Genomic DNA, 25,785 nt, shown 5'->3' on the forward strand with positions numbered 1-25,785 from the left:
CGTTACTCGTTACTTCTTAAAAAAAAAAGTAATCCCTTACTTTACTTAGTTACCCTCTGTGAAAAGTAACTTTTTACATTACGCGTTACTTTTACGTTACTTTTATGGTGCTTGACTTTGGGTAGAACCCCATCTCATTTCCTAAATGTGAAAAAATCCGAGTTTCCCACTGGTATTTACCACTTTGGTGATAAAATAAAGATTAAAGAGTGAGAGTTAATTTGTGTTAACTAGGCTACATGAATTTGTTACATGACAGATTACTACGACTAATAGCCTATTAGCCAGACCTGCTGCATCACTGAATGAGGAAAATATTAATATTCACAGACACTATCTTTGAACAAATAGTGTCATATTCATGAATAAATCATTTTCTGTTCTGTTATTACGTGTGTAACTGTGAGACTGTGTTTGTGTAATAGACTCATACTTTGCAGTAAGCTACAGACCTGCACGAATAAATTAATTCATTTTCTCTTCTGGTATGGTATGGTAGGTACTTTATTAACCCCTCAGGGGGAAATTTCAATGTCACAGCAGCAATTTAAAATACACAAAATAGGAACTGCTGCAACAGGCTGCCGTTCACACAGCACCAAGAAGGTAGGCAGGTTATGATTGTTCTGTTTCTGTTAACACAATGCTGCATTTTATTGATGTTTTGGGGGTCGTTTTGATTTCCTTTGAGGTTCCAGGGTCGTATGTTGCCCATGTCTGAGGTCTGACTAGCGAGGTTAACGTTACATTAAACAACACTTACCCAGCCATACAAGTGCAGTACGCTGTCAGTATATAGTTGGTCGACTTGTTCAGAATCGCCCAGGTCTTGTACATTAGTTAACGTTACTGTTTTGTGTCCTTGTCGCTGGCTCGGCAGTACTTCGGTCCGTAGAGCACAAAAGCCATCAGATAAATCCCGGTATTCAATATCTTGGACATGACCGCAAAGTACAAAATCATACACATCAAGGGATTTATATGCCTTGAGTTTTCATGCGTATAAACGCTGGGTTTCTCCACAAGATATAAAAAAATGTCCGGCCACTGTAGCTTAGGCCATTTCGTTGGGTCGGTGACCCACTGACCCGACATTAAGTACGGGTCAGGAAACCTCACTCCGTTGCTAATTGTTAGCTTATTACAATAAGCTAACCTGTCTTCGGTTGACAAACCGTTAAAATAATCCGGGGAGGCGTGTGTATCTTCCATATTCCTCATACAATTCTTGATTTTGGCGCTCCTGTCTGCACTGTTGACATGGCAACTGTCACAGTTCCTGCCTAATGCGCAGCTGAGGCAGACAGGCAGTGTCACCGTCAAATCTGTCCCCGGGAAAAGTAACGTTGTGCCCAACTGACAAAGTAACTACGTTCCGTTACCATATTTTCAGTAGTAACGTGTTACACTACTTTTTAGCCAATAAAAGTAGTTACGTTACTGTAACGCGTTACAACACTGCCTGTTGGTCTATTGCAGGCCTTATGTGCAACTGTTGCTCTCTGATGAAGACAGTGAGATTTAACGGAAGACAGTTACAAGTTGTGTCAGATGTATTTTAAGTAATTTTAGGTCACTTGAATCTATGTGATATTGACAATATACTAAAGGTTTCCCTATCCAGTAAGCAAAACCCAAAGGAAACACTATGGGAGCTAATAATAACCATAACAACTTCTATTTTACAAGCAAATTAATATCTGTTTGTGAAATCTAACCCTTCAGGTTTATCTTTGAAATCAATGTCTGAATTAATGTGGTTTGAAATTTGTAGAGTTGTGGACTCAAGTGAGACTCGAGTCACATGTTTGATGACTTTGGACACAACTTGACAAAATCAGAAAAGACTTGCAACTCAGCTCACTTGGACTTGGACCTTTTGACTTGAAAACACTTGATAACTTTTTCCCAAGTCTAAAGATAAAAAAAAAACTATGTTATGTATGACAATGTCATATACAACATCAAAGAACTCTGTTTACTATTAAACAACATTCACATTTACATTATATAACAACAGATCAGAAACATACAAGATTTTAAAAAACATTCATGGTTTTTGTAAATTCATTTATTATTACCCTGTTGTTAAAATGGTGAGTGCATTTTAACTTAAACTCTTACATGAGAACATTGGACTCGACTTAGGACTTGCCTGTCTTGACTTAGGATTTGAATGCAAAGACTTGGGCAACAATGACTTGGTCTCACCTCTGGAAATTCCCTTTTGAAACTTCTGCTAGATCATTTCTAGTCAGAATGGCTCTACAGAAGTCTTGAAATATCATTGAAACTGAATGTAAATGCATTGAATGTATCAAATGTGTGCAATGTCTAAACTGCTCCTCCATACAACTATAACTGGAAACAGCAGTTTTCAAAATAAAGTGTACATACTAGTAAGAGCCCATGGATTAGCCAAGCCTGCATCCATCTTCATCATCTTCTTGATCACTGTCTTCAAATCAGATTTCAAGTTTCTTTAAAGTGGCTTCTAAGCACAAAATCTTTACCAGCTGTTCTCAAAAGTTAAATAGAAACACATGAGCAGAACCTACCATGCAATTCCTCATTATTTGATAGTTAAAAACACTGAATTTTAAATCTTTAATCATTAAGACTGGAGACAAGTGAAACAGTCATTCCTCATTTTACAAGGGCTTTTGTCCTGAGGTTACCTGTTTCCTTCTGTTTCCAGTCTTAATCCTAAGCAGCAGTTACATATTTACTATATTGTCATAGGAATGGCTTTGATCCTCTTATCTAAATCAGTAAGAAAGTGGATAAGCATATTACCCAATATATTGAACTGCTTCTTTAAATACTGTTTTACCTCTCTCAATAAGTCAGTAAATCTCTGTGGCTAATTAAAGCCATAGTTATGATGTGACACAGCAGATGACTATCAGCTGCAGCCATCTGTACATGTCTTCTCATTTGCGGATAAGCTGATAGCAGTCAACAATGTGAAAATCAGCAGGTACCAGTGTTAGCTGATGAATTGGTGCAACCCTATTCGCAATATATAAATCTGAATATCTGGTGTTGTTAGACCTGTCTGCTGCATTTGACACAGTTGGTCATGGCATATTAACTGATTAACCGGAAAACTGGAGAGGCATGACTGGGACTACTCTAGACTACTCTAGACTGGTTAAAGTCTTGCCAGAGTGATGTACAGTAACCTTCTCAGTATCAGTTGGGAACGTCTCCTCTAGCTGTGCAAATATCACCTGCGGCATTCCTCAAGGGTCTGTTCTTGGCCCTTTAGTGTTCCTTATCCACATCATACCATTGGGTCAAGTTATCCAAAACCCCAACATTTCTTTCCATTTTTATGATGCACAAATCTATTTGTCCATGAATCTATTAGACTTTGCCTCAGATACCCCATTCACAGACTCACAGTCTTGCAGCCATAAGGTCCTGGATGTCCAGTTACTCCCTAATGCTGAACAATTACAAAACTGAAGTGTTTTGACCTCAAGCATGCAGAGATTGTGCCAGTCAAACTTTAGCTTTCCAAGGTTTGCATTGCACCAACAAGGTTAAAAGTGTGGAAGTATTTTTTATTCAGGCTTGAACTGACTTGAATATTGCCCAAATCAGATAATTTCTTTAATTCTGTGATGCGCAAACTCTCATTCATTCTTTTGTCTCCAGCCATTTAGATTACTGTAATGCATTATTTGTTGGACTGCCCCAAAAATCCAAACAGCTAGCTCCAGCTTGTGCCAAATACTGCACCTAGGGGTCTTCTTAGAACTCAAAGATATGAGCACATTTCACCTATTCTTGCCTTATGTCCAGAATTGATTCTAAAATGTATTGGTTGTTTTAAAATCACTGAGCAGCCTTGCCCCTTCCAACATCATCAACTGTCTCACACCTTATACCCCTGCTCATATTCTCAGGTCTGCAACCAGCTCTTGCTCTCAGTCCCCAGGGCAAGGCTTAAGAGAGGGTAGTAGGGCATTTGCCGTAAGGGCCCCACAGTTGTTGAATAACCTCCCATTGAGAATCAGACAAGATACCTTAGTTTTAAAACTCCTCTAAAACTTTTTTTTTTAATAAAAATGGCTTTTAATTAGTGTTTCTTTTTGTTTGTTTGTGTTTATTTTTGAGAGTTTTGCTCATTGCCCCAGTGTTTGAGAGGTGCTGCACAAGGGAACTTGTGTTGTCTCTGTTTTGTTTTCTTCAGCCAAGTCCTTGCCATTCATACTCTCAGCCACCCCCTCCTGATTTGCAGTAACTCCTTTCCTGCTCATCTGGTCTCACTTTTCCTTATCACCTAGTTTCCACCCTTTTGTGTCCCTTCCTGACCTAGGCTTTTGATCATGACTGAAAGGGAACTTTTCCATTACCTGCTTGTCCATGGGTACATCTGAGTTCAAACTAGGACTCTTCTCTTTTATGTATCCTATGGCCAGCCGTGGTTGCACTAAGTGCACTGCTGCTGAGCAGCACTCTAGTTCACTTGCAGTGGTTTGTATTGACTATTAACCCCCATGGGGGTCTAGGGGAACTCTACCTCGAGATTTTTATGCCTCTGTCTCAACAGCCATGGCTTAAAGAATTATGTTTTCAGGTTGTATTCAACTGTCTGTCCCATTCTTATGAACGCAATATCTCAAGAACACCTTGAGAGATTTATTTATTTATTTAAATTTTGGCACAATGCGAGCTTGGGCTCAACAATAAACTGATTAGATTTTGGTGGTCAAAGGTCAAGGTCACTGTGACCTTGCATCCGTCTCATTCTTGTGAATGTAATATCTCCAGAAGGCCTTCAGAGAATTTCCGCAAACTTGGGAAAATCGTCCACTTGGATGCAAGGATGAACTGATTAGAATTTGGTGGTCAAAAGTCAAGGTCACTGTGTCATCACAAAATATGTTTTATGGTTTTGCACAAACCTCTTCTAGGATACAGTGATGGCATTTCATATCTTAAAGGTTAAATGTCAACTTCACTGTGAAAGCATAATGCCCTGCAGAAACACTTTTCTGGCCATGATTCAACATCTTAACTCAGGAACAGAAGGGGAGACATTTGGTCAATATTCTAGTTTAAAACTCTTTGACAAGATCACTTTTGTGTCTAGTAACATGAAAGCTTGTATACTATCAGTGCCATACATCACAACAACATCACAACACAAACAAGGACGCCACAGCCCCCATCTGTTTAGATAATTTAATCTGCTGTATAAACATATGACATATATGACCTTATCTATATTTTTGATGTTTATAATATCTTTCACTTAGACTTTTACTCCAAGAAGCGATAGGTCTACCAGGTTGGAAAGTGATTTTTTTCCTATGAACTGGGATTAAAAACCAGAGTCGGGTATGAGTTACAAAGTAACGCGTTAGAGTACTTTGATTACTTTTTGCAGTAACGAGTAACCTAACGTGTTAGTTTGCTGTTTGAGTAATCAAATACTTAAGTACATTTTCAAACAAGACATCAGTTACTTCCGTTACTTTCAGAACGCTGGTCCTTCAGCTCCGAAACAGCAACGGCTGTCGTTTGGTTCTAATAACGGACATAACGTTAAACCTATCAGTCTGAAAGAAGCCACGGAGCTTGTGGCTCGCTACGTGGTCGGAGAAATGCTGCCACTGTCTACGGTGGAGTCTAAATAGGTGGAGTAGGACTCGCTGACAGACATATTTCAGACTCAGGACTTGCATTATGCCTGGTACACGCTACACGATGGTACTCACCAATTATCCCCGGTTGTCTTTCACGGTGTGTGTGATGTCATCGGGTTATACTTGTCCTATTATTATTACTTTCACTATTATTTAAGTTGATGCCAGAACTGTGTCTGTTCATGTGCCAGCCAACATGTTGTTGTAGTCGCCTAAAAGCGTCAGCAGATGGCAGATGGAGCCTCTGCAGTTGTAGTGAATAAAAGCCCCGCCACTATTAGTTAATGTTATTACTTTATGTCCGACCGTGAGGATGTACCATTGTTTGCTAGCTTGATGCTAATGACAGTAACGTTAACTCAGCGGGTTGACAAAGTGCCTCTGCTGTTTCACACCATCATTTCCCCCTTTTACTCTGTGTGGTAACATCCTTAGAGGAAACATTAAAAATGCTGGGGAGGGGCGTTGGTGGCTTAGTGGATAGAGCAGGTGCCCCATGTATAAGGCTGTTGCTGCAGCAGCCCGGGTTCGAGTCCAGCCTGTGGCCCTTTGCTGCATGTCATCCCCTCTCTCTCTGTCCCCCTTTCACACTTGGCTGTCCTATCCATTAAAGGCAAAAATGCTCAAAAACATATCTTTAAAAATAAAATAAAAAATGCTGGGGTGTTGTTGTCATACAGTTGTCTACGGCAGCAGATCGTTGTGTGTTTCTACTGGTCAAAGTGATGGCTGTGAAGGGAGAACTGGATCTCAGTGAAGGGCAAGTGGTCCATAACTTTAATTTTGGAGACAAAAAAATGTAGGCTTAGCGCCCTGTGGTCCATTGCCTAATAGGAAATGTAGAATACTCAAAAGTACTATGGTATATTTGCATGATTTTCAGCTGCTGATTGTTTGTGCTAACTCAGCTCCATACATCATCCACACCTATTACCCAGCCATGTTATCAGGTACTTTTTCATAGTTTTTATAGTTGCTGATAACCGCTGACTCATAGAACATTCACTCCCTTTGCATCCAAATGTTTGCACAACCTCTTCTTGCAGCAGTATTTAAACCTCAAATCCATGGTCTCTCCTCCACACTATACTGTCCTGCAGTTCTTTCTTTCTCAACTCCTTCTGCACTTTCTGACACTCAGCTTTGCTGCAAAAATGACCACAGCTGGTAAGGTAAGTACAAAATGCCATATGGGATAACTCTTATTCGTCAAGTTGCTTATGTATTTTTGTTCAAAATTCTCGGGGAGATGATCAACTATATATTTTTGGAATAGTTAGATGGTGAATTTTCAAAACACTGTTTTTTTTAAATATCAGGTTTTGATGCAAATGTTTGCTTTTGGTAACTAAACATACATTTTATTCAGAAATTCACATTCATATTCAGATGTTTATGTTGTGCAGTCTTAAGGGGTAAATGGACTGCACTTATATAGTGCTCTTGTAGTTTTAGCGACCACTCAAAGTGCTGTACAACACAGCTCAACACTACCCATCCACACCGTATTCATACACTGGTGGCTACCATACTAGGTACCACCTTCACATCAGGAGCAATAAACATTTACGATAAACGATTTTTGATCATTTAGGAATTGAAAATATGGTGAAAAATCCCTCGCAAAAAAACACATTAAGACTTTGAGTAAGCACTTCTGTTGTGAAAACTGCTCATGTCACAAAAGGGTCATTCTATTAAATGAGGTCAAGTTTTTAAAAAAAATGGTCTCACTCCAATGAAATGGTCAGTATGGGACTAACATTCATCAGATTCTATCTTTAGTGCATTGTAGAGGTTCCCATTTATTTCTGGGCGAAAAAAATATGCAACTATGCTAGGAATCTAGGTGTGGTTTTTGGTGTCAAACTCTGTTTTGATAATCGAGTCAAAAGTGTTGTTCAGTCTTGTTTCTTTCAGCTCAAGATGAAAAAGTTGTTTGCTTTTATTTATTTGCGACTTGATTACTGCAATGCACTTTACTCAGGTATTAGTCAAAGCTCCCTCCATCGTCTCCAGCTGGTCCAAAATGCTGCTGCCCGACTCATTACTGGGACAAAGAGGCATGAGCACATCACCCCTGTGCTTGCCTCCTGACATTGGCTCTCTGTTAGTTCTTAAATTGATTTTAGAATTTTATTACTCACTTTTAAGGCCTTAAATGGTCTAGTTCTGAAATATACTACAGACTTATTGACACACCACATGCCCTCTTGACCACTGAGCTCCACGAATGGAGCCCTGCTGGTTACTCCTAGGTCACAGTTTGTGACGAAGGGAGATCGTGCTTTTGCTGTTAGAGCCCCCACACTCTGGAATGCTCTGCCTATTGAACTAAGGCACACTAAGTCCCTTGCCTCTTTTAAATCTCATCTTAAAACCTTTCTCTTTGTAAAAGCTTTTGGGAATGTTTGACTGCTTTTATTTTATACTGTTTTAATTTGTTTTGTTTGTATTTATTCATTTTAACTGTTCTCTGCTTCATGTGTATCAGTCTTTTAGTCACTTGCCAAGGTAATTTTTTTTTACCACCTTATTTGGTTGTATCTCTTCTTGTTAAGCACTTTGTAAAATTGTTAAGAAAAGTGCTATATAATTAAAGTTTATTATTATTATTATAATTAGCCAATAAACTCAGAAGCCAATTTGATTAACCGCGAGGGATCCAGCTAAAAACAAATTATGGGTGGTCGCCAGTTTGAAAGTCCTAAGTGGCCCCCACAGAGACTTTGAAAAGAATAACAAGAGTCGTTTTGGGATTGGTCACAAGCTAAACTTTCCAAAAATGTATAGTTTATCAACTACCCTAAGATACTGAATGAAGGTTGCAAACAGGACATTATGACAGACCATATGTTTAACTGACGTGTTTTAATGAGTTTTTCAGAGTATATATAAAGTATAGCCTGTGTATAAGCATAGCTGAATACTGTAGGTAGAAAAAGAAAACATCAAAAAACAATGCAATAAACCTTACATTAAATGTATACTATTTCCGCCTGGTGGTTGTTTTGTTAGTTTGTTTGTTTAATTTGCATAGCTTCCTCTTGCATGCCTGCTGCTTATGGTTTCGTACCTGGCGTCTACCTGTTTATAATGTCTCAAATTCACCTGTGCACTGTGCCCAGAAATGTGAGATTTCATGCTGGTGTCACCGCCCTGTAGGTCATCAAATGTAAGGCAGCAGTAGCCTGGGAGCCCAACAAGCCTTTGGTGATTGAGGAGATTGAGGTAGCCCCGCCCCAGGCCAACGAGATCCGCATCAAGGTGAGAGACATCCACTTACACATGTACACAGGAATGTCTTACTGCACTTTTGAGTTAGTGAATTAATGTAGAAGTGTAGAGATTACTGATGATTTTTACGACTTCACTAACCAGAAATCTGTAGTCACATCATCATACTAATGTCTTCTAATGAATGTGCAACTGACAGTGTTGGGGGTAATAAGTTACAATCATTCACGTCATGAAAATATGCTGAAGCATTTTGTGAAAAACCTAAGACAGATGTCTTTATGCATGAAGTGTAAGTAGCACAATGGCTTAAGGCGTTACTGATTATACCTTCCATTTTGTCCATGAAAGCATTAAGAGATGCATTACTCAAAATAAATGCATGAAAATTACAGCAATACAAATGGGACATTAATGATATAGAGTTAAAAATTACAGCATGCATGGCACTCATTTCAGCAGCTGGACATTATCTGCAATAATCCTTTAATGGGCTGAGACAAACTGACACAATGTTTTTATACACAAAGAATGAAATAACCTAATGTATTAGATTACTGGCACAATTACATTACTTACAATTTCTCATAAACAGCTTTTCACAAAGTTTCTAAATTTTGTCATATCACTGTAGGATTTTGCATGGCACTTGCATCATCAAGGGTTGTGTTATTCTGAATAATAAATGTGTTATCTTAAGACATTTTGCAGCATCAGACTTGAGATTTTTTTTTTCCAAGTCTTTGCACTCATGTCATAAGGCACTCTTCACCTAATGTGATGCTGTTTCAACAATGACGTTATAATGTGGCAATCTCTATCAAAATCAGTTGACTGTGCAATGGCTCATTTCTAGATAAATGTGGATTTATGTCAACATTTTGATTTTTGGTCATTTTAGGGTTTTAGTTGATATTACATAAACAAAGTCTTGGGTTTTAGAATATGAAACTTGTATCACCGAATTTGAACGATAAATAAAATTTTGAAGCATGAAGGCATGATGAAAAGCTAGCAGCAAATATTTGCCAAATGTTTTCAGAGAAACAAAGTCTTGGCTTTCGGAATATTAAAACCTCAAATTCAAAATGTGAATGAATGAACACATTGTTAGCTTGGTTTGATTCTCCACAATTCAATTGTTCAGTTCTGTTTTACAGAAACTATGAGATCCAAAGTATAATTCATTTAGATTTACTGCCATGGTAAGCAAAAGAGATAGACATAAAGTGGCATCTTCCTACCTTTGAAACAGTCATTATGTCCAAATATGTGTTCATTCCTCCATTATTTATATTCTTTTAGACCTTAAGGGTCCAGTGATCAAAAATATCAGTAAGGTTTTCATAAAATGTATCCAAGCTGTGGATACTGTCATGTATAGTCCATTGCTAGCTGTATACTAATGTCATTCTTCAGCGGTTCTACAAAAACTGTATTAATAACTACATTATAACTGTATTGTCTTGTCTTTCTGCACTTTCTTGGTATGCCTGTTTCTGTTACCATGCTGGTTCAAAAAAAAAAAAAAAAAAGTCCCCAAGCTTTTTTGTGTATTTTTCATCCAAGGACAGCCGCTGGAGTACAGCATAATAATTGTAACATTATGACTAGTAACCCAGTAATGCTCAACCCTTACCTGTTCAAAAGAATCACGCATCAGTGTTTTTAATATGTAGCTGTTGCCTTCGGTGCAGATTGTGGCAACTGGGGTGTGCCACACGGACCTGTATCATCTGTTTGAGGGTATGCCAAAAGACGGCTTCCCAATAGTTCTTGGCCATGAGGGAGCCGGCATCGTAGAGAGCGTTGGGCCTGGAGTCACTGAATTTCAACCAGGTCAGTGAAAGCCTTCAACCTCAAAAGTTTAATTTGTCTAATAGCTCATGTTTTTTTTCCCTGTCAGACTTTGTGGCAGCAATGTCAGTGATGGGTTGACCAAGGCCTATTTGTGCTACCCAGCCCAACAAACCTGTTTGACATTTGATTTTAGGTCTTGAAAGTTTGCCCTAAAATCCACTGTTTCTGAATTTCAGGAGACAAGGTGATTCCTCTGGTTATCTCCCAGTGTCAACAATGTCGCTTCTGTAAGAGTCCCGGAACCAACCAGTGTGAGAAAGGATGGTGAGCTCATCTCCTAAAGCAGGGGTGTCAAACTCATTTTCACCAAGGGCCACATCAGCATAATGGCTGCCCTCAAAGGGCAAGATGTAACTTATAAATGTAACTAAATGTAACCAAATGTAATGTAAAATAAATGTAACTACTCCTTAATATTAAATAACTCTGAATTTATTACTTATTCAAGTTACAAATATTACAGCTGCATAGAAAAAAATATGTTTGCTTGTTGCTCTGTTATAACATAAATCCTTTTAATTTGTCAGCTTATGAAACCCACATAACTCCATCAATCAAGGATCAAACTATCCAAGTGAATATTCACTTGGATAGTTTGATCCTTGATTGAACACAAAAGACATACCGGCCTTTCTCCTTGAAGCACAAACATGTATTCGCCTTCCCATCTTTCTTGAAACAGCCTTCCATCTGCATCAACTTTTCTCTTCCTGGACATTTTGGGATTATTTGTATTTCTCAATTCCTTTTGTTGGATAAATCGCATTGATGTGGAAACACTGCCGTCTAGTGGCGGGAAGCCGGCACTTCGCGGGTAATATAATCGACATGCATTGTGGGAAATGTAGTTTTTGGTCAAACCACGCTTTTGACCTATTTATTTTTAGACAATCAGACCTTTTAAGCTCTCGCGGGCCACATAAAATGACGTGGCGGGCCACATTTGGCCCGTGGGCCTTGAGTTTGACACATGTGTCCTAAAGGAACAGTGTGGAAGATTTAGGGGGATTTAGTGGCATCTAGTGGTGAAGATTACAACCAGGTGAAACTTCTCCCAGTTAGAATTCCTTCAGTGATCTTTGCTTAGTAGGTTTTTTGGGGGGGGGGGGGGGTGATCATCATGGAGGTCTCTTCCTCTCCAAAACAAAGAGACCAGGCAATTAAATGTAAACTTAAATGATGTGTGCTCTACCGCCCATACACCCATCCAGCATTTGAAAGAAGTGCCATTGATCCCGAGCATGCCAACTGGGACAAAAAGCTGTCGATCATTACGTCAAAATAAGTAATTAAAACCAAACTTATCTGAAAAAATTAACACTAGGACATACATTAGCTAAATTATTTGAATTATCTACAATAACAGAAACCATCTATGGAAAATTTTGTTTGACTTGTTCGGTAACATTTTTCTTTGGCCCATGTCCCATCCAATATAAATGACTCATTTCAGGGTAACGAAAACACTACCATTCTTATTTTCATGTGCTTATACACTTAGAATAACAAACTTATGATACTGTATTCCATTTCTGCCAATATATCCCCCTAAATCCTACACACTGGACCTTTTCTTTCAGTTGTCTGGGACGTGTTCATAAGGTCATAGACCCATTTGAGGGTGCACTTACAATTGATGCATAATGTCTCTACCTATGTCATAGTACTCATTATGTCAGTGGAGCAACTTAGGATGTTGTCTGCTGTAGATACAGAACAGATTGTTTGGGTCTTTGGTTTTTCATTTTTTGGCATATTGCTCATGTTAACAAATACTCGCTTCACCCTCTCAGGTTCAATGCAAAAATTTAGTCTGAAGTTGTCTTTTCATTTGAATAAATTTTCTGTTCAGGGCTGCTGATCGTTTTGATGTGATGGCATTAGCAGACTCCAGATTTACATGTAAGGGTAAGAAGGTGCTGCAGTTTATCGAAACCAGTACCTTCTCTGAGTACACTGTGATTAACCAGATGGCTGTGGCTAAGATTGACCCCGCTGCTCCTCTGGACAAAGTCTGTCTCCTTGCGTGTGGGGTCACCACAGGATATGGAGCAGCAGTTAACACAGCTAAGGTGTGTATGTTTGACTTTTGGGGATAGTCCAACATGTATTATTGAAGGCAGAACTAGTGAACTAGTGTTTTAAGAATTGAGAGGTCCAACCTAAAGAGCCATGTTGACCAAAGTCTGTACTACTTCAGGTAAAACCGGACTCTACATGCGCTGTGTTCGGCCTAGGAGCTGTGGGTTTGGCTGCAGTCATGGGCTGCAAGGCTGCAGGAGCCAAGAGGATCATCGCTGTTGACATCAATCCAGAGAAGTTTGAAAAAGCCAAGGTGTTCGGTGCGACAGACTTTGTGAACCCCAAGGATCACAGTAAACCCATCAGCCAAGTGCTGTCTGAGATGACTGACGGAGGAGTGGATTACTCCCTGGAATGTGTTGGGAATGTAGAAGTCATGGTGAGGCAGGTTTCTTAGCAGGTTTGATCCAAAAAAATAAAGTCTTCAAGAAGGCACATTACATGGGACATTTTTTCCCAAGAGGTGTTATCCAAATGTTAAAGCACACATTTTCTTTGCTGCTCTGTGGATTTGATCCCCTATGGCAACTGATTTTGTGCTGTTTCTCCATCCAGCGCAATGCCTTCGAGTCTTGTGTGAAAGGGTGGGGTGTTGGCGTGATTGTTGGTGCGACAGACTTGCAAGACTTTTCTACTCGACCTAATCAGTTCCTTGCTGGCCGCACATTGAAGGGCTCCCTGTTTGGAGGTGAGATGCCTATGTCAGTGTGGGATGGTAAGATATGACCATCCTACAGTTACTAATGGCACTACTTTAACTGTCACAGTTACATGTTGTCAATTATCATTTCTGATTGGTTGTCAATCTCAAGGGGTGGGTCTTAATAGTAATTGAGGTAATATGAGCAACAGCGAAACTGGGATGAGCTAATCTGGGTATTGGGTAAGGCCTGCATTCTTTGTTGTTAACTGGCAACTGAAGGCATTTCACATACATATGGCCTGTTGGTAGCCAGTACAGCCATCAGGTTTAATGGTAGTTAAATCCCCTCATTTAACAACCACCACCTGGGCTGTCACAGTAACCAAAAGGCTGTACACCTGATCTTTGCAATCATTCAACTGGTATTGCTAAGATAAGAATCTGTTTGCTCTCATTTCATTTTGTGTGTTTTCTTTTTGTTCAGGATTTAAGAGTAAGGATGGTGTGCCTCTGATGGTTAGTGCCTACCTCAACAAGAAGGTGAAGCTGGATGAGTTCATCACCCACAACATGACTTTAGACCAGGTCAATGATGCCATGGAAACGATGAAGCATGGAAAATGGTAGATTTACACCTCCATACTTTCCACACCATTCAGGAATTACTAACCAGCTACACAGATGAAAATTTTATACATGCAAGTCCTCTAACTGATTTTTTGGTTTTGCTCCACAGCATCCGAACAGTGCTGAATGTATCTCCACATAAAGACCATTATGTTCCTTTCAGTGATGCCTAAACATTTCAGTCAGGGAAGACTTAATTGAAAGAGATGCTTAAAGAGTAATAAAATTAATTTATGGACAAAGTGCACAATGGGGGAGTTGAAGAAAAATTAGATCTGTGATTAGATCCCATCATGAACTCATAATTTAAAGGAGGTGATACCATAAGCTATACAGGAAAATCCCCTCAATGAAGTTTAGACACAGGCAGTGGTGAAGAGGTCGAGAGCAATGGCTGAAGATCTGGATGGATGGGATGTGTAGCAGGACTTCTGATGAGCTCACTGGAAGGTGAACTGGGAAGACTGGTTGTGATAGAAATATGAGATTAAAGGGGTGGTGGAGGGTTACATCGATCTGACACTAAAATGATAGGTGACAGTGGAAAGGAAAGAAGTTTTAAACTTTGGCAACAAAGAAATAATTGGCTCACTTAGGTTATGGCAGAATCTGATGCCTGATGTCTTGAACTCTGAACACTATTCAGTGGAATACATGCAGATTGTGATAAATATGTTCAAATAAACAAATGGGATCTGTGGCTTTCTTGTTTATTTTTTGTAATTTGTTTTACTTTAATTTACTTAGATAAATCTATTGAGAACCCATTTCATTTACAATGACAACCTTGCCAAGAAGCAGCTACAGGAGGCAAGTCATTAAAACATAGATACAGCTGGTGCAATAAAACAACAATACAAAAAATATATACAGTATATACAACAACAGAGGTGCATGTACTGTGTTCCAGAAGAGCAAATTCAAAAACAGGTGCAGTCACCAGAAACTATTGCTTGTAATGAGCTATATATGAGCAGCGATGGAATCAAGGTTTTGAGTTTAACACCTTTTGCAACTCATTCCAGTAAGTAACGGACAAAGTAGGTGCCAACTTTACAAATGACCATACTTGTGAATTTTCTAAAGTGTAAATTGCAGTTACAAAGCGGATAACATTATAGTAGATAACATCCAGTTTACTTAGATTTTTGGCGAACTTGTAGATTAAGTCACGATAGTCCAGGATTGGAAGAATTGTCATTTTAATCAAGATGTACTTTGCAGAGTGGGTGAAAAATACTTTTTGTTGGTACAAGAAACAAATTTTTGATCTAACCTTCGAGAGCAGTGTGCTGATGTGTATTCAAAAGGAGAGTTAGCTGTCTAGCCAGATGCTCAGGTAATTATAGAAATTGACAAATTCGAGTTCTGACCCATCCAGAAAGGAAATTTTGAGGTGGCTGGAGACTTGAGGTAATTTCTGGGTGAAGACTATGCATTTTATTTTATTAGTATTCAGGAGAAAGTGAGGGTTGGAATGAGCGATTGGATACTGTTGAAGCTGTGCTGCAGGGAAGTCAGGGCAGCATTCAGGACAGGGCAGGAAGTGTACAAAATAGTGTCATCAGCATTCAAAGATACATCCAAGGATGTGCTGGGATACATCATCAGTGATGTTACCTGAGGTCATATGGATGTTTTGGGTCTTTCAACATCATACACCCTGCCTCAAGTGACCCAGCTGGGATAGATCAGATTCTGACTTGTGTCCAAGCAGCATTGTGCCACAAATCATTCCCTCCCCTGACCCACAGCCATCTCAAGGCCTCCTCAGCAGCCTCTGTGGTGGACTTCATGGCTTTCTTCTTTGCAGCTCTAGAGATGCCAAGTTGGGTGTGGACTCTGCAGAGTGAATGGGCAGCATAGCTTCTGCATGCTACCTCGATGGGCTTGTGCCCAGCATTGATCCACCAGCTCCTGGCACTTCCACTCATTGGCCTCTTCAATGCAGTCTCCCCAAGGCACTGTTCACTCAATTAGGTTTCATTGGGCCTCAGTTACGATGATGTTTTGTGGCCCAGGAACTTAAGTTGCCTTCCCAATTTGTAGCTCCCAATCAGATGCAGTGATAAGCAGATGTGATGGTGTTCCTGGCTGAGGTCTGGGTTGCTCTCCGGCTTTGATGAAGGTGATCCGTTTCCTGTTGTAATGGAGGTGCTCGCTGCTGGTTATAGCTTTGGAGATGCACTCTGCCACTGCATTAAGCACTTGGTTGGTGCACCAGCTATAAAGTTCTTCTCCCAAGGCTTTCAAGCAGCTACAGAGGGTATGCTCAAATTATCCTTTTCCAGGACATAGAGGGCATAGATGGGCATAGATGGGGTTTAACTCTTGCCCCAGACACAGTGTTTCACTGAGCTTGGAGAAACATCACATACAGCTTGGAATATAAACTCAATGCACTGGGGTTCTGCCTACCAGATATCAGATCTTCCATTTTAGCACACTCCCCTTGTCCATGCTCCTTTCTACCTTCCTGCTATTCTGTTCTTCCAAAACACCTGCCCATACCTCCAGGACTAGTTGGCATCTATCCCTGCCCTGTACCCTGTCAAGAATGTGCCCACTTCCTGCAACCCTGCTTGACAAGACGCCACCATCCCTACCAATACCCTATGTCTCCGCTGAGATCCTGCTACCTCATGTCCTTCCTGGGCCTTCCACTTCCTCACTCGTCTGTGACTCAGTTTCTGCTGTTGCCACATAAGTCTCCCTGGAGTCCCTGAAGTTTCCAGCCAGGCTGCTGAAAGGAAGCTGTAGTTTGTTGCTCTCACATACAGACTTGCGCTGCACAGGCTGCGCTGTAGGTAGTTGCTTATACCCTCCAGCACCCCCTCTGTCATCAGGGGTACCTCATACACCAGCAGAGGCCAGAGTATTCAAAGTAGTGTTGGTACATCCTAGGTTTGAATTTGCTCAGTAAATGTGACTTGTCCATTGTAGTGGTTTGGGTCTCAAGCTCCATGGTGGTTGTCTGGATAGCAGGGTTGGGCACCGAAACTCTGCGCTTTTTGTACTTGGTACCAATTCACGTCGGTACTACCGAGTACCGATTCACTTAAAATGAATCGCTGCCAAATTTCAGTACCTGAGGTGGAGGCGGAGCGAGAGTGCATGATTCGCACCTCAGACTCAGCAACAATGGTGACAAAAAAAATGTGCAGACAAAAGTTAACGTGCAGCACTGTTCCTAAATGTTCTCAATAAAATGTTGAAACTGATATGAAATGCATATCACGTGAAACAGCGGAACTGTAGCTTTCCGACAAGGCCAAGCACATATCAGTAATCCAATGTTTTCACACCAAAATTTTTTTATAAAGTTACAATAAAATGATGTACAACAGAGCTTTCATACAGCTTTGCACACACATTATTGTTGGATGGATTACTCACGAATACAGGCTCACACAGAAATGCCACGCATATCACATGAAAGCGCAGGACCACACACATCATTATGCTGTCATCCCATCACGCTATAAATCCAGATCAATTGTCTACAATATAAAAACCTGACGAATTTCTTTGCAATCCATTATACAGATCTTGTTATCAGTCACTTCATATAGTGAGGAATATCGTATCTTACCACGTCTTAGGCCTGTGTGTGTTTCTCCCTGTCTATCCACATTTGTAGTTCGGCTTTCAAGATGCAAATATCTCCATATTGTCCAGTTGACACTCCATCAAACTTTGTATGACAAGACAAGCGCACTTCACCTTTGCGCACCCAGACAACTGCAGCCTAATTATGCATTCTGACAGGGCCGTAGTCACCATATACATTGAGGGGGACACGTGCCCCCCCCATGCCCAAAATGCCCCCCAATATATAACTGAAACTGAAAAACAACTATTATCTTGGAGGACATCATTGCACTTGGTTGATTATTTTTCTATGATCTTAGATGTAAATATTGCATGTTTCTTTCAGATAAAACACATTTTTGACTTGTGAATGAGTCAATGGAATTTCTTGCAATAATGAAAAAATACTGGCAATTATGTCCGCCTGGCACAAACCACATGTTTTGGACAACTGTGAAGTCACAGAATGTCCTATCATCATGGTTCTTATATTGCCAGATTCCAGAGAGTCTCCCCTCTTCATATACGGCAGAATATGTCTACTTCCAACTTGCTATGGTGAGATACATGTAAAAATGTAAGAATTTAGGCACACAGATTTGTTTTTTTCATTGATATAAAAATTAATGTAAAATACAGGCACATAGGACATGAAATGATGGCAAATCTGGTTAGCCCACATTGTCCTGAAAAAAAAACCCAAAATATAGCATGTGTATGTAGCCTTTACAATGACTGTGATATGAGCTTAAAAGTAAAGGCAGTAAAAATACCCCAAAAAGGCCTAGGGCCCATAGGGTTAAAAAGTACTGAAATAAGGTACCGTATCGGTTCAATTATGAATGGTACCCAACCCTACTGAATAGTAGCTGCATTGGCAAGGCTACAGTCGAAGACTTTGACCAAACTCTTAACTGGTTTCTCCCTGATGGAGTGCAGTGCTATCCAAGAAGAAACTCAACTTGTCCATCACTTTGCCCCCTTTATAACACCAAGGAGCTGAATTTGGCTGAGTTAAAGCTTGTCCTTGACCAGGCAATGACTTTTTCCAGGCCCTTAAGTGTCCACCTGCTGCCAGGTGCTGATATTGTGGTGACACTGAGGCTCTGATGGGGGGCTGCTGTGCACTGGACTTGGTCAGGGGGCCTTTGCATTCTGCCTCTGCTGCCTCGCCCACAATGTTCTTGCCACGGGTGGAGAGAATGACTGAAATTGTGCACCAAGTTATAAATAGTAAATATAAGGACTAGTCAATATAATACAAATTTAGTGGAGCTGACAGAGAAGCAGCTGGAATCGTCCATGCCTCATGATGTAAAAATGGGGTTGAAGCTGATAGCTTAGATGGTATCATAGATGTCAGGATTAGTTTGTTTAGAGATCTTTATGAAGCCTAAATCGGTGTAAATTATAATTGAGTAATCCCTTTTACTTTTAAATTATCTTTATCAAGTGAGACGTGAAAGATGCATTTATAATGCTTCCCAGCCAACAACAGTCATTTTGTGCCCTCAAAATTGACCCACGAGCCTTCAAATAGACATAGTTTCCTGAAGCCACCTTATAAAACACACATCAGTACATCTCTCTACTGAATAAATGAGTTGAGTGTCGACAGTGTTTCAGAGTGATGTAGTACATAAACAAGAAGCTGAGAATGGATGACTTTGTGACTCACACTCTGCCCTTTAAGAAGATCACTTATGATTTTGATCTCATGAATACTGGAAAATTGAAAGCCTTGACTTAAGATTTATTTGGAAGTTGTTTGTTATGTTAACATGCATCGTGGTCTGGTGTCCCTCTAGGTCACTGCTGCTCTCTGTTGAGGAAAAAGCTGAGAGCTGTGAGACAGGGTCTTATGTTAGTTTGTCCCCTGTTATGTCGTGTGGTTTTTTTAAGGATTAATGAGGTGATCGTTATCTTTCTTCTTTTTCCAGACGCAGCCAGAGACAAGCAGGTTACCTAAAAGTTCAAATTTACTGGTGATCAAAAGCCTAGGTCAGGCAGGCAGAACAAAAGGGTGGAAAATGGTAAGGGAAACTGAGCAGCTGAGCAGAAAAAAGGGTTACTGTCTAACAGGAGGGAGCAGCTGAGAGAATGAATGACAAGGAGTTGGCTCGAGAAAACAAAAAAGACAAAACAAGTTTACTTGAAAACATCTCTAACACACTGAGGCAATTCAGAATGTTTATATAATACACCATTTGTAGACAACATAAGGAAAATAAAACAGGTGCAAATAAAAAATAAAACAATGAAATACAAAGAGTTTGATCTAACCACTAATCTGGCATTCACTGCACAATATTAAAATCAGATTCCAAGTTTCTTTCAAGTGGCTTTTATGCACACAATCTAAACCAGCTGTTTCCAAAAGTTAAATGGAAACACACGCAGAACCTATCATGCAATCCCTTCTCATTTAATATTTATAACATCAATCTTTTAAGGCTTAACCTCACTAAATTTCTTTTGTGACACTTTTACACTGATTTTTGCCAATCAGCAACCACTGTGGCTGAGTGTTAAAGGAATCAACCAACATTTTGGGAAATACATTTATTTACTTTCTTGATCTAAGTTAGGCAAGAAGATCTATACAACTCTCACATGCGTACAGTATGTAGCAGGAGCCAGCAGCTGGTTAGCTGGGTTCACTTAAGGACTGGAGACAAGTTGAAAGAGGCATTTTCCATTTCAAGAGGGGTTATGTGCTGAGCAAGGCCAGGCTAATTGTTGTTATGCTAAGCAGCAGCTACGTATTTACTGTACAGACATAAAGACGTATTAAATCTTCTCATCGAGCTCAGCAAAAAAGTAGATGAGCATATTTCCTAATATGTTTAACTAGTGTTATAGGACCGTGGAGTAGAAGCACTGCTGGGTCTTTGTGCTGATCACACACAGAGGCTCTTTGGATACTTCAGATGTACTGTGCTTATTCCATCTTGTGAAGGTCTTTTTACATGGGTGGAATATTGTCTCAAAAAAAATATAAAATGGTAGTCTCCTTCAAAAAAATCCAAGGCACACTGTAGGATTTGTGAAAATGTAAAATGCCTTTATGTTACATGGCAGTTTGTATATAAATGACCAGTGCATTGGGACCAACACAGGTCTTCATCAGGGATGTTGAGCTATTCCTTTAAAGCCCGTTGTCCAACTTCTCTTTAAATACGGCAACGGGTCTTGATAGCTAGGAGTGGCTGATATGGCCTATAAATAATATTGCAACATTTATAGACTATAGTGCGATACACAATATAAAGGCTATCTTAATAATTTAAAATCTCCTCTCAACCACTGTGGACTAGTGAAATACAAAACCACTAAATAAACTATGGTTACAATAAAGTTTGATAAGTAACTACTGTTGTGTAGTAACGTTAGATTAAATGCTGTTATTTCAATGTTAAATAACACATTGTTTTTTATGACGCTAAATAGAGTATTGTTATAATAAATCTAAACAAAGTGCTGTTTTAATAAAGTTAAATATAGTATTGTTACAATAGATAAAGTATGGTTAAAATAAAGTATTGTTAAAAATGAAATAAATCAAAGCAGAGCCAATGGTGCTTTTATTCTGAATAAGCCGACTCGTCTTGGGCTGAAAGTGTTGATGTTTCGGGCATGAATTTCCGGTCCAATGTCAATAGTGGAAAGTTAAAGTATTATCAGAGATATTGGATGAAGCGAGATACCACACTCAGCTCACTTCCTGATTCAGTGACGTCAGCGCCACGCCTCCGTAGGAGACTTGTGGCAGCTCTGAATGTATTGTCGTCAATGAGGAAAATGAACGTGATCACAATTTATGGTCAGTTCTTTCGCCTTATAGTTACTAAAGTAAATATTGGGTTTGTTTTCCACAAGCCACACATCTTACCAACATTCTGACACTAAAGCTGCATTTTTCATCCGTACAGATCAAGAGAAAATTAACTTTGTTTGAGCCCTGTCCGTCTCAGAACAAGTTCTCACGAGATCTCGTGATCTTGATAAACAGGCGGTAAAATCACAGTTAGCTTACAAACAGTTATTTACCGCTAGTAATAAATAAAAAATGCCCAAGCTTTGTGCAACAATAGGCTGCAATAATAGGAAGAATGTATTTTCATTCCACCTGCTTCTCGATCCGCATACACAGACATCCACAGAGCCTCTGTTCAACGTGGTGGTGGTGGGGGGGGGGGTTGAGGGAGAACAGACTCTGATTGGAGGGAGAGCTAACCACGCCCACTTAGGAGACAGGAAGAGTAACCGTTTTCTTAACATTGGATAAGCCTACAGTTTTGTATCTCCCTTCATCCAATATCTCTGGTATTATCACGGCCCTGTTGTACGTAGTGATTCATTCACTGTGGGATGGAAACATATTGAAAGCTCTCAAGTTTGTGTATTAATGAGATTAGCTAGTCACTCTTGGTGCCCTGCAGATACACAGGCACGTGCCTCGCATGCACCCCATAGGAGAGTGTTCCGGGTGGGAGGTGGAGTGTGTGTGTGTGTCCAGAGATATTGGATGAAGCGAGATACCCCACCGTAGGCTTATCCAATGTTAAGAAAACGGTTACTCTTCCTGTCTCCTAAGTGGGCGTGGTTAGCTCTCCCTTTAATCAGAGCCTGTTCTCCCTCAACCCCCCCCCCACCACCACCACCACCACCACCACCACGGTGTTGAACAGAGGCTCTGTGGATGTCTGTGTATGCGGATCGAGAAGCAGGTGGAATGAAAATACATTCTTCCTATTATTGCAGCCTATTGTTGCACAAAGCTTGGGCATTTTTTATTTATTACTAGCGGTAAATAACTGTTTGTAAGCTAACTGTGATTTTACCGCCTGTTTATCAAGATCACAAGATCTCACAAAAACTTGTTTTCTGAGACGGACAGGGCTCAAACAAAGTTAATTTTCTCTTGATCTGTGCAGATGAAAAATGCAGCTTTAGTGTCAGAATGTTGGTAAGATGTGTGGCTTGTGGAAAACAAACCCAATATTTACTTTAGTGACTATAAGGCGAAAGAACTGACCATAAATTGTGATCACGTTCATTTTCCTCATTGACGACAATACATTCAGAGCTGCCACAAGTCTCCTACGGAGGCGTGGCGCTGACGTCACTGAATCAGGAAGTGAGCGTGAGTGGGGTATCTCGCTTCATCCAATATCTCTGGTGTGACGTAGCATGTTTGTGAGTCTATCCGTGTGTGTGTGTGTGTGTGTGTGTGTGTGTAGAGTTGTATTCCTGTCTTCATTAAAGAGCATGGTTTTTCAATTTGAGCAAGATTTATTAATTTCACTCTTAGATTTTGATTTTCTTTTCCCTTAAAGCCCTGCCCACGTACTCAAATAGCCCCTGCTTGCACTTACAGTTGCTCTGCTTCTGCTCAAACTGTGCTGAATCTTCTGCTCTCAGATCTTTGCTCTGACCTTGGATTTTTTTTTTGTGCAACATCCCTGTCACAATCCCCCAACCAGTAGAAGGCCATGCAGTGGTGTAGTGGTAGTTGATGAGAAGGGTCTACTTTGAGGTAGATGGATAAGTTACCTAGGAGGAAGCAGGTATACTCTTCTATATATTTCAATGCCATTATGGCTTATAGGTGGGTATACCCCATTTACTTACATATACCCCAAGTGGTGACCAATAAAATGATCCCTGCCTTGTCCCAGGCGCATTTGTTTTACTTCTTAGAGCGTCCCATATAGGTAGTTACACTTTATTAAATGTACCTTCCGTGCTTTCTTTACAAGTTTTTACAAGCCGCATGTGGCTCGTTAGCACCTCTCCCATGGCTCCTTGCGGCTTTCATAGTTAAATACAATGAAATGAATAACCGTTATTTTTTTAACATCTTAAATTTCATTCATTCATTCTTCGACTGTCAAATTGTGTAGCCTATATACCGATTTAAAAAAATGTTTTAACATTTTGTCAACTCAAATGCGCATCATACGTCTGTGGTCTGGTGCCTTTTCCTCTGACAACATCACTAGCAATAGTTACAGTAGTCTTGAGTCTCTCTAGCTAGGCTAGCTGTGGATTCAGAATCCAAAAAGGGAAAAGTGTCAGGGAGGTTAAAATAACATAAATATCCCACCGCAGAGTAGCCACCTCGTGCTAAAACAAATTAATGAATGCCCATGTAGATCTATTAGTAATGTTGATAGGCTAACTTAAAGGCTGTGTTACATTTATTGTGAGACTCAAATATGTTTTGTGACCCTGGACAGATTTTTTTTCCTTTTTTGGCTAGAAATGGCTCTTTTGATTGTAAAGGTTGCTGACCCCTGAAGTAGCATATCAGCTGGTAAACATGGACCAAAAGAATCTCAAGGAAGATTATTTGTTTTATTGGTGCTTTTATTTTCTACAAATTGAAGTGATAAAGTCATATTTGCAGCTCAAGAATACTTAAAGGTGCAGTTTTGTCCTGCAGCACACTGACAGGAGGTTGATGTGCTTTATGGCTACTGTTATAGGCTACTAAATGTAGCTAGCTATCACAGTAAAAAGTACAGGCACTCGCATGTTTTTTAACTGCCTCGTTATCCTAAATGTCATAAAGAAAGCAAGGGAAGTGCATTCAGTGAAGCCTTGAAGGGTGAAAGTGGATAAACCTGGTTCAAGCACCCGCACAGGATGCTCTAAGAAGTAAAGTGAAGCAACTGCAGTGAGGCAGAGATCATTTCACTGGTCAACACTACACCTGGCATTGGGAATTTTGACAGGGATGTTGCACAAAAACATCCAGAGCAGAGAAGAGATCTGAGAGCATACAATTCACAAGCGCACAGAAGGAGCCTGAGTGCTGGAGTGCAGGAAATCAATGAAAGCAACAATATATCTAAGAGTAAGCATTTAGAGCAGAAGCAGAGCAAATGAGCAGGGGCTAGTCTCAGGCCAGTGGCTTAAAAAATAACTGGACAATGTATATATATATAATATATATATATTCTGCTATAATATTTTTATACATCCGACATGCAACAGGCAATACACTGAGTATAACTGATGTCGCCCTGCCCAATCAATAGCTAGTTAAAGCCTGGTGGTGATTTGAAAATTTTTGTTTTATCAAAAAGTTATTTAGGTGTAAAAAGAGATTTACATACACTTGTGTTTGTTCATTCCACACAGGCTCCGCCTCTCTTGCCTAGGGTTGCTTCTCTGTGAACTCAAGGAAGTGATAACAAGTCTCCGCCCCTCTGAATGTCAAACTGTGCTGGTAATGGAGTCCAGGGTCTGTTGTTGTGTCCTCCCCACTCCTGCGCTGCAGCTGGTCTCCTCTCTTAACTCCTCTCTCGCTTGTTTACTCTTATCTTGGCAGCAAAAATGGCCACAGCTGGTAAAGTGAGTATAATGTGACATGTGGAAACAAATATTTATCTAGTGTTTTTATTAGGGGTTTTGTTAATGTTAATATGTGCATTCATATTTCCTATGTCACATGATGTTCGGCAAATCTGTGTAAATGCACAAACAATGAAAACTGGTGCCACAGTATGCACAGTAATGAAACTAACATCACCATGCAATCAGACTCATTGATATCATGTATGATAATTTATAATATGAGTAATAATCATTTGAGTGTGCTGCTCTGTGGTGTGGATACGTGTAATACCAAGTTGATATCTGCTCTGATCCACTATTAGAAGGGCATGTCAAAGCTTTCCTGTGCAGTATTTTTGCTGCATATCTTGTTACAGATATGTATCACATGTAACAGTTAAGTTTTGGGGTATTTTAACCTTGAAATACCCTATTTTCTGTCTCTATCTCTGCCTCAGTGACTATCTCAAGTCCAGTTATGACTTGGCACACAGTTTGAAGCCATCCAGTCACCTCTGTGGAACTGCTGATACTGACAAAGCTGAGGATAGTATGTTGGGTAGGGTAGTAACCCAAAAATAATGATAACAAAAATGAATAGAGCAAGCCCAAGACTGCATTACATTTCCATGGTGAATTAAAGAAATAATTATGAATTGCAAAAATACTCAAGAATTCAAGAGAATCAGTTGTTCAATTTTTCAAATCTGAACAACTGATTCACTCAGTTACATTAACTGT

The 25,785-nt window shown here is 39.9% G+C and overlaps 2 protein-coding genes across 9 annotated transcripts in view; both read left to right on the forward strand.

The window, feature by feature from the left end:
* LOC125900401 (alcohol dehydrogenase 1) overlaps nt 1-25,785 on the forward strand; it is an 85,736-nt gene that overhangs the window by 28,738 nt on the left and 31,213 nt on the right. Inside the window, exon 1 of one of the 8 annotated variants that reach the window (XM_049595374.1) lies at nt 6,796-6,832. The exons of 6 other annotated variants lie outside the window; for them this stretch is intronic. In XM_049595374.1, coding sequence (XP_049451331.1) covers nt 6,815-6,832 — 18 coding nt within the window. In that variant the 5' untranslated portion in view covers nt 6,796-6,814. Of the gene's footprint in view, nt 1-6,795; nt 6,833-24,921; nt 25,063-25,785 lie in introns of those variants that run through there. One more of the 8 variants, XM_049595379.1, reaches the window with a different exon arrangement.
* LOC125900403 (alcohol dehydrogenase 1-like) lies at nt 6,706-14,803 on the forward strand. The gene is made up of 9 exons (XM_049595380.1): nt 6,706-6,832; nt 8,826-8,927; nt 10,595-10,736; nt 10,934-11,021; nt 12,610-12,829; nt 12,958-13,218; nt 13,395-13,527; nt 13,967-14,105; nt 14,219-14,803. Exons 1-9 carry the CDS (start codon nt 6,728-6,730, stop codon nt 14,280-14,282), a joined length of 1,254 nt encoding a protein of 417 aa, XP_049451337.1. The 5' UTR covers nt 6,706-6,727; the 3' UTR covers nt 14,283-14,803.

The sequence above is a fragment of the Epinephelus fuscoguttatus genome, linkage group LG14 (genome assembly GCF_011397635.1).
Source record: "Epinephelus fuscoguttatus linkage group LG14, E.fuscoguttatus.final_Chr_v1".
NCBI classification, from domain to species: Eukaryota; Metazoa; Chordata; class Actinopteri; order Perciformes; family Serranidae; genus Epinephelus; species Epinephelus fuscoguttatus.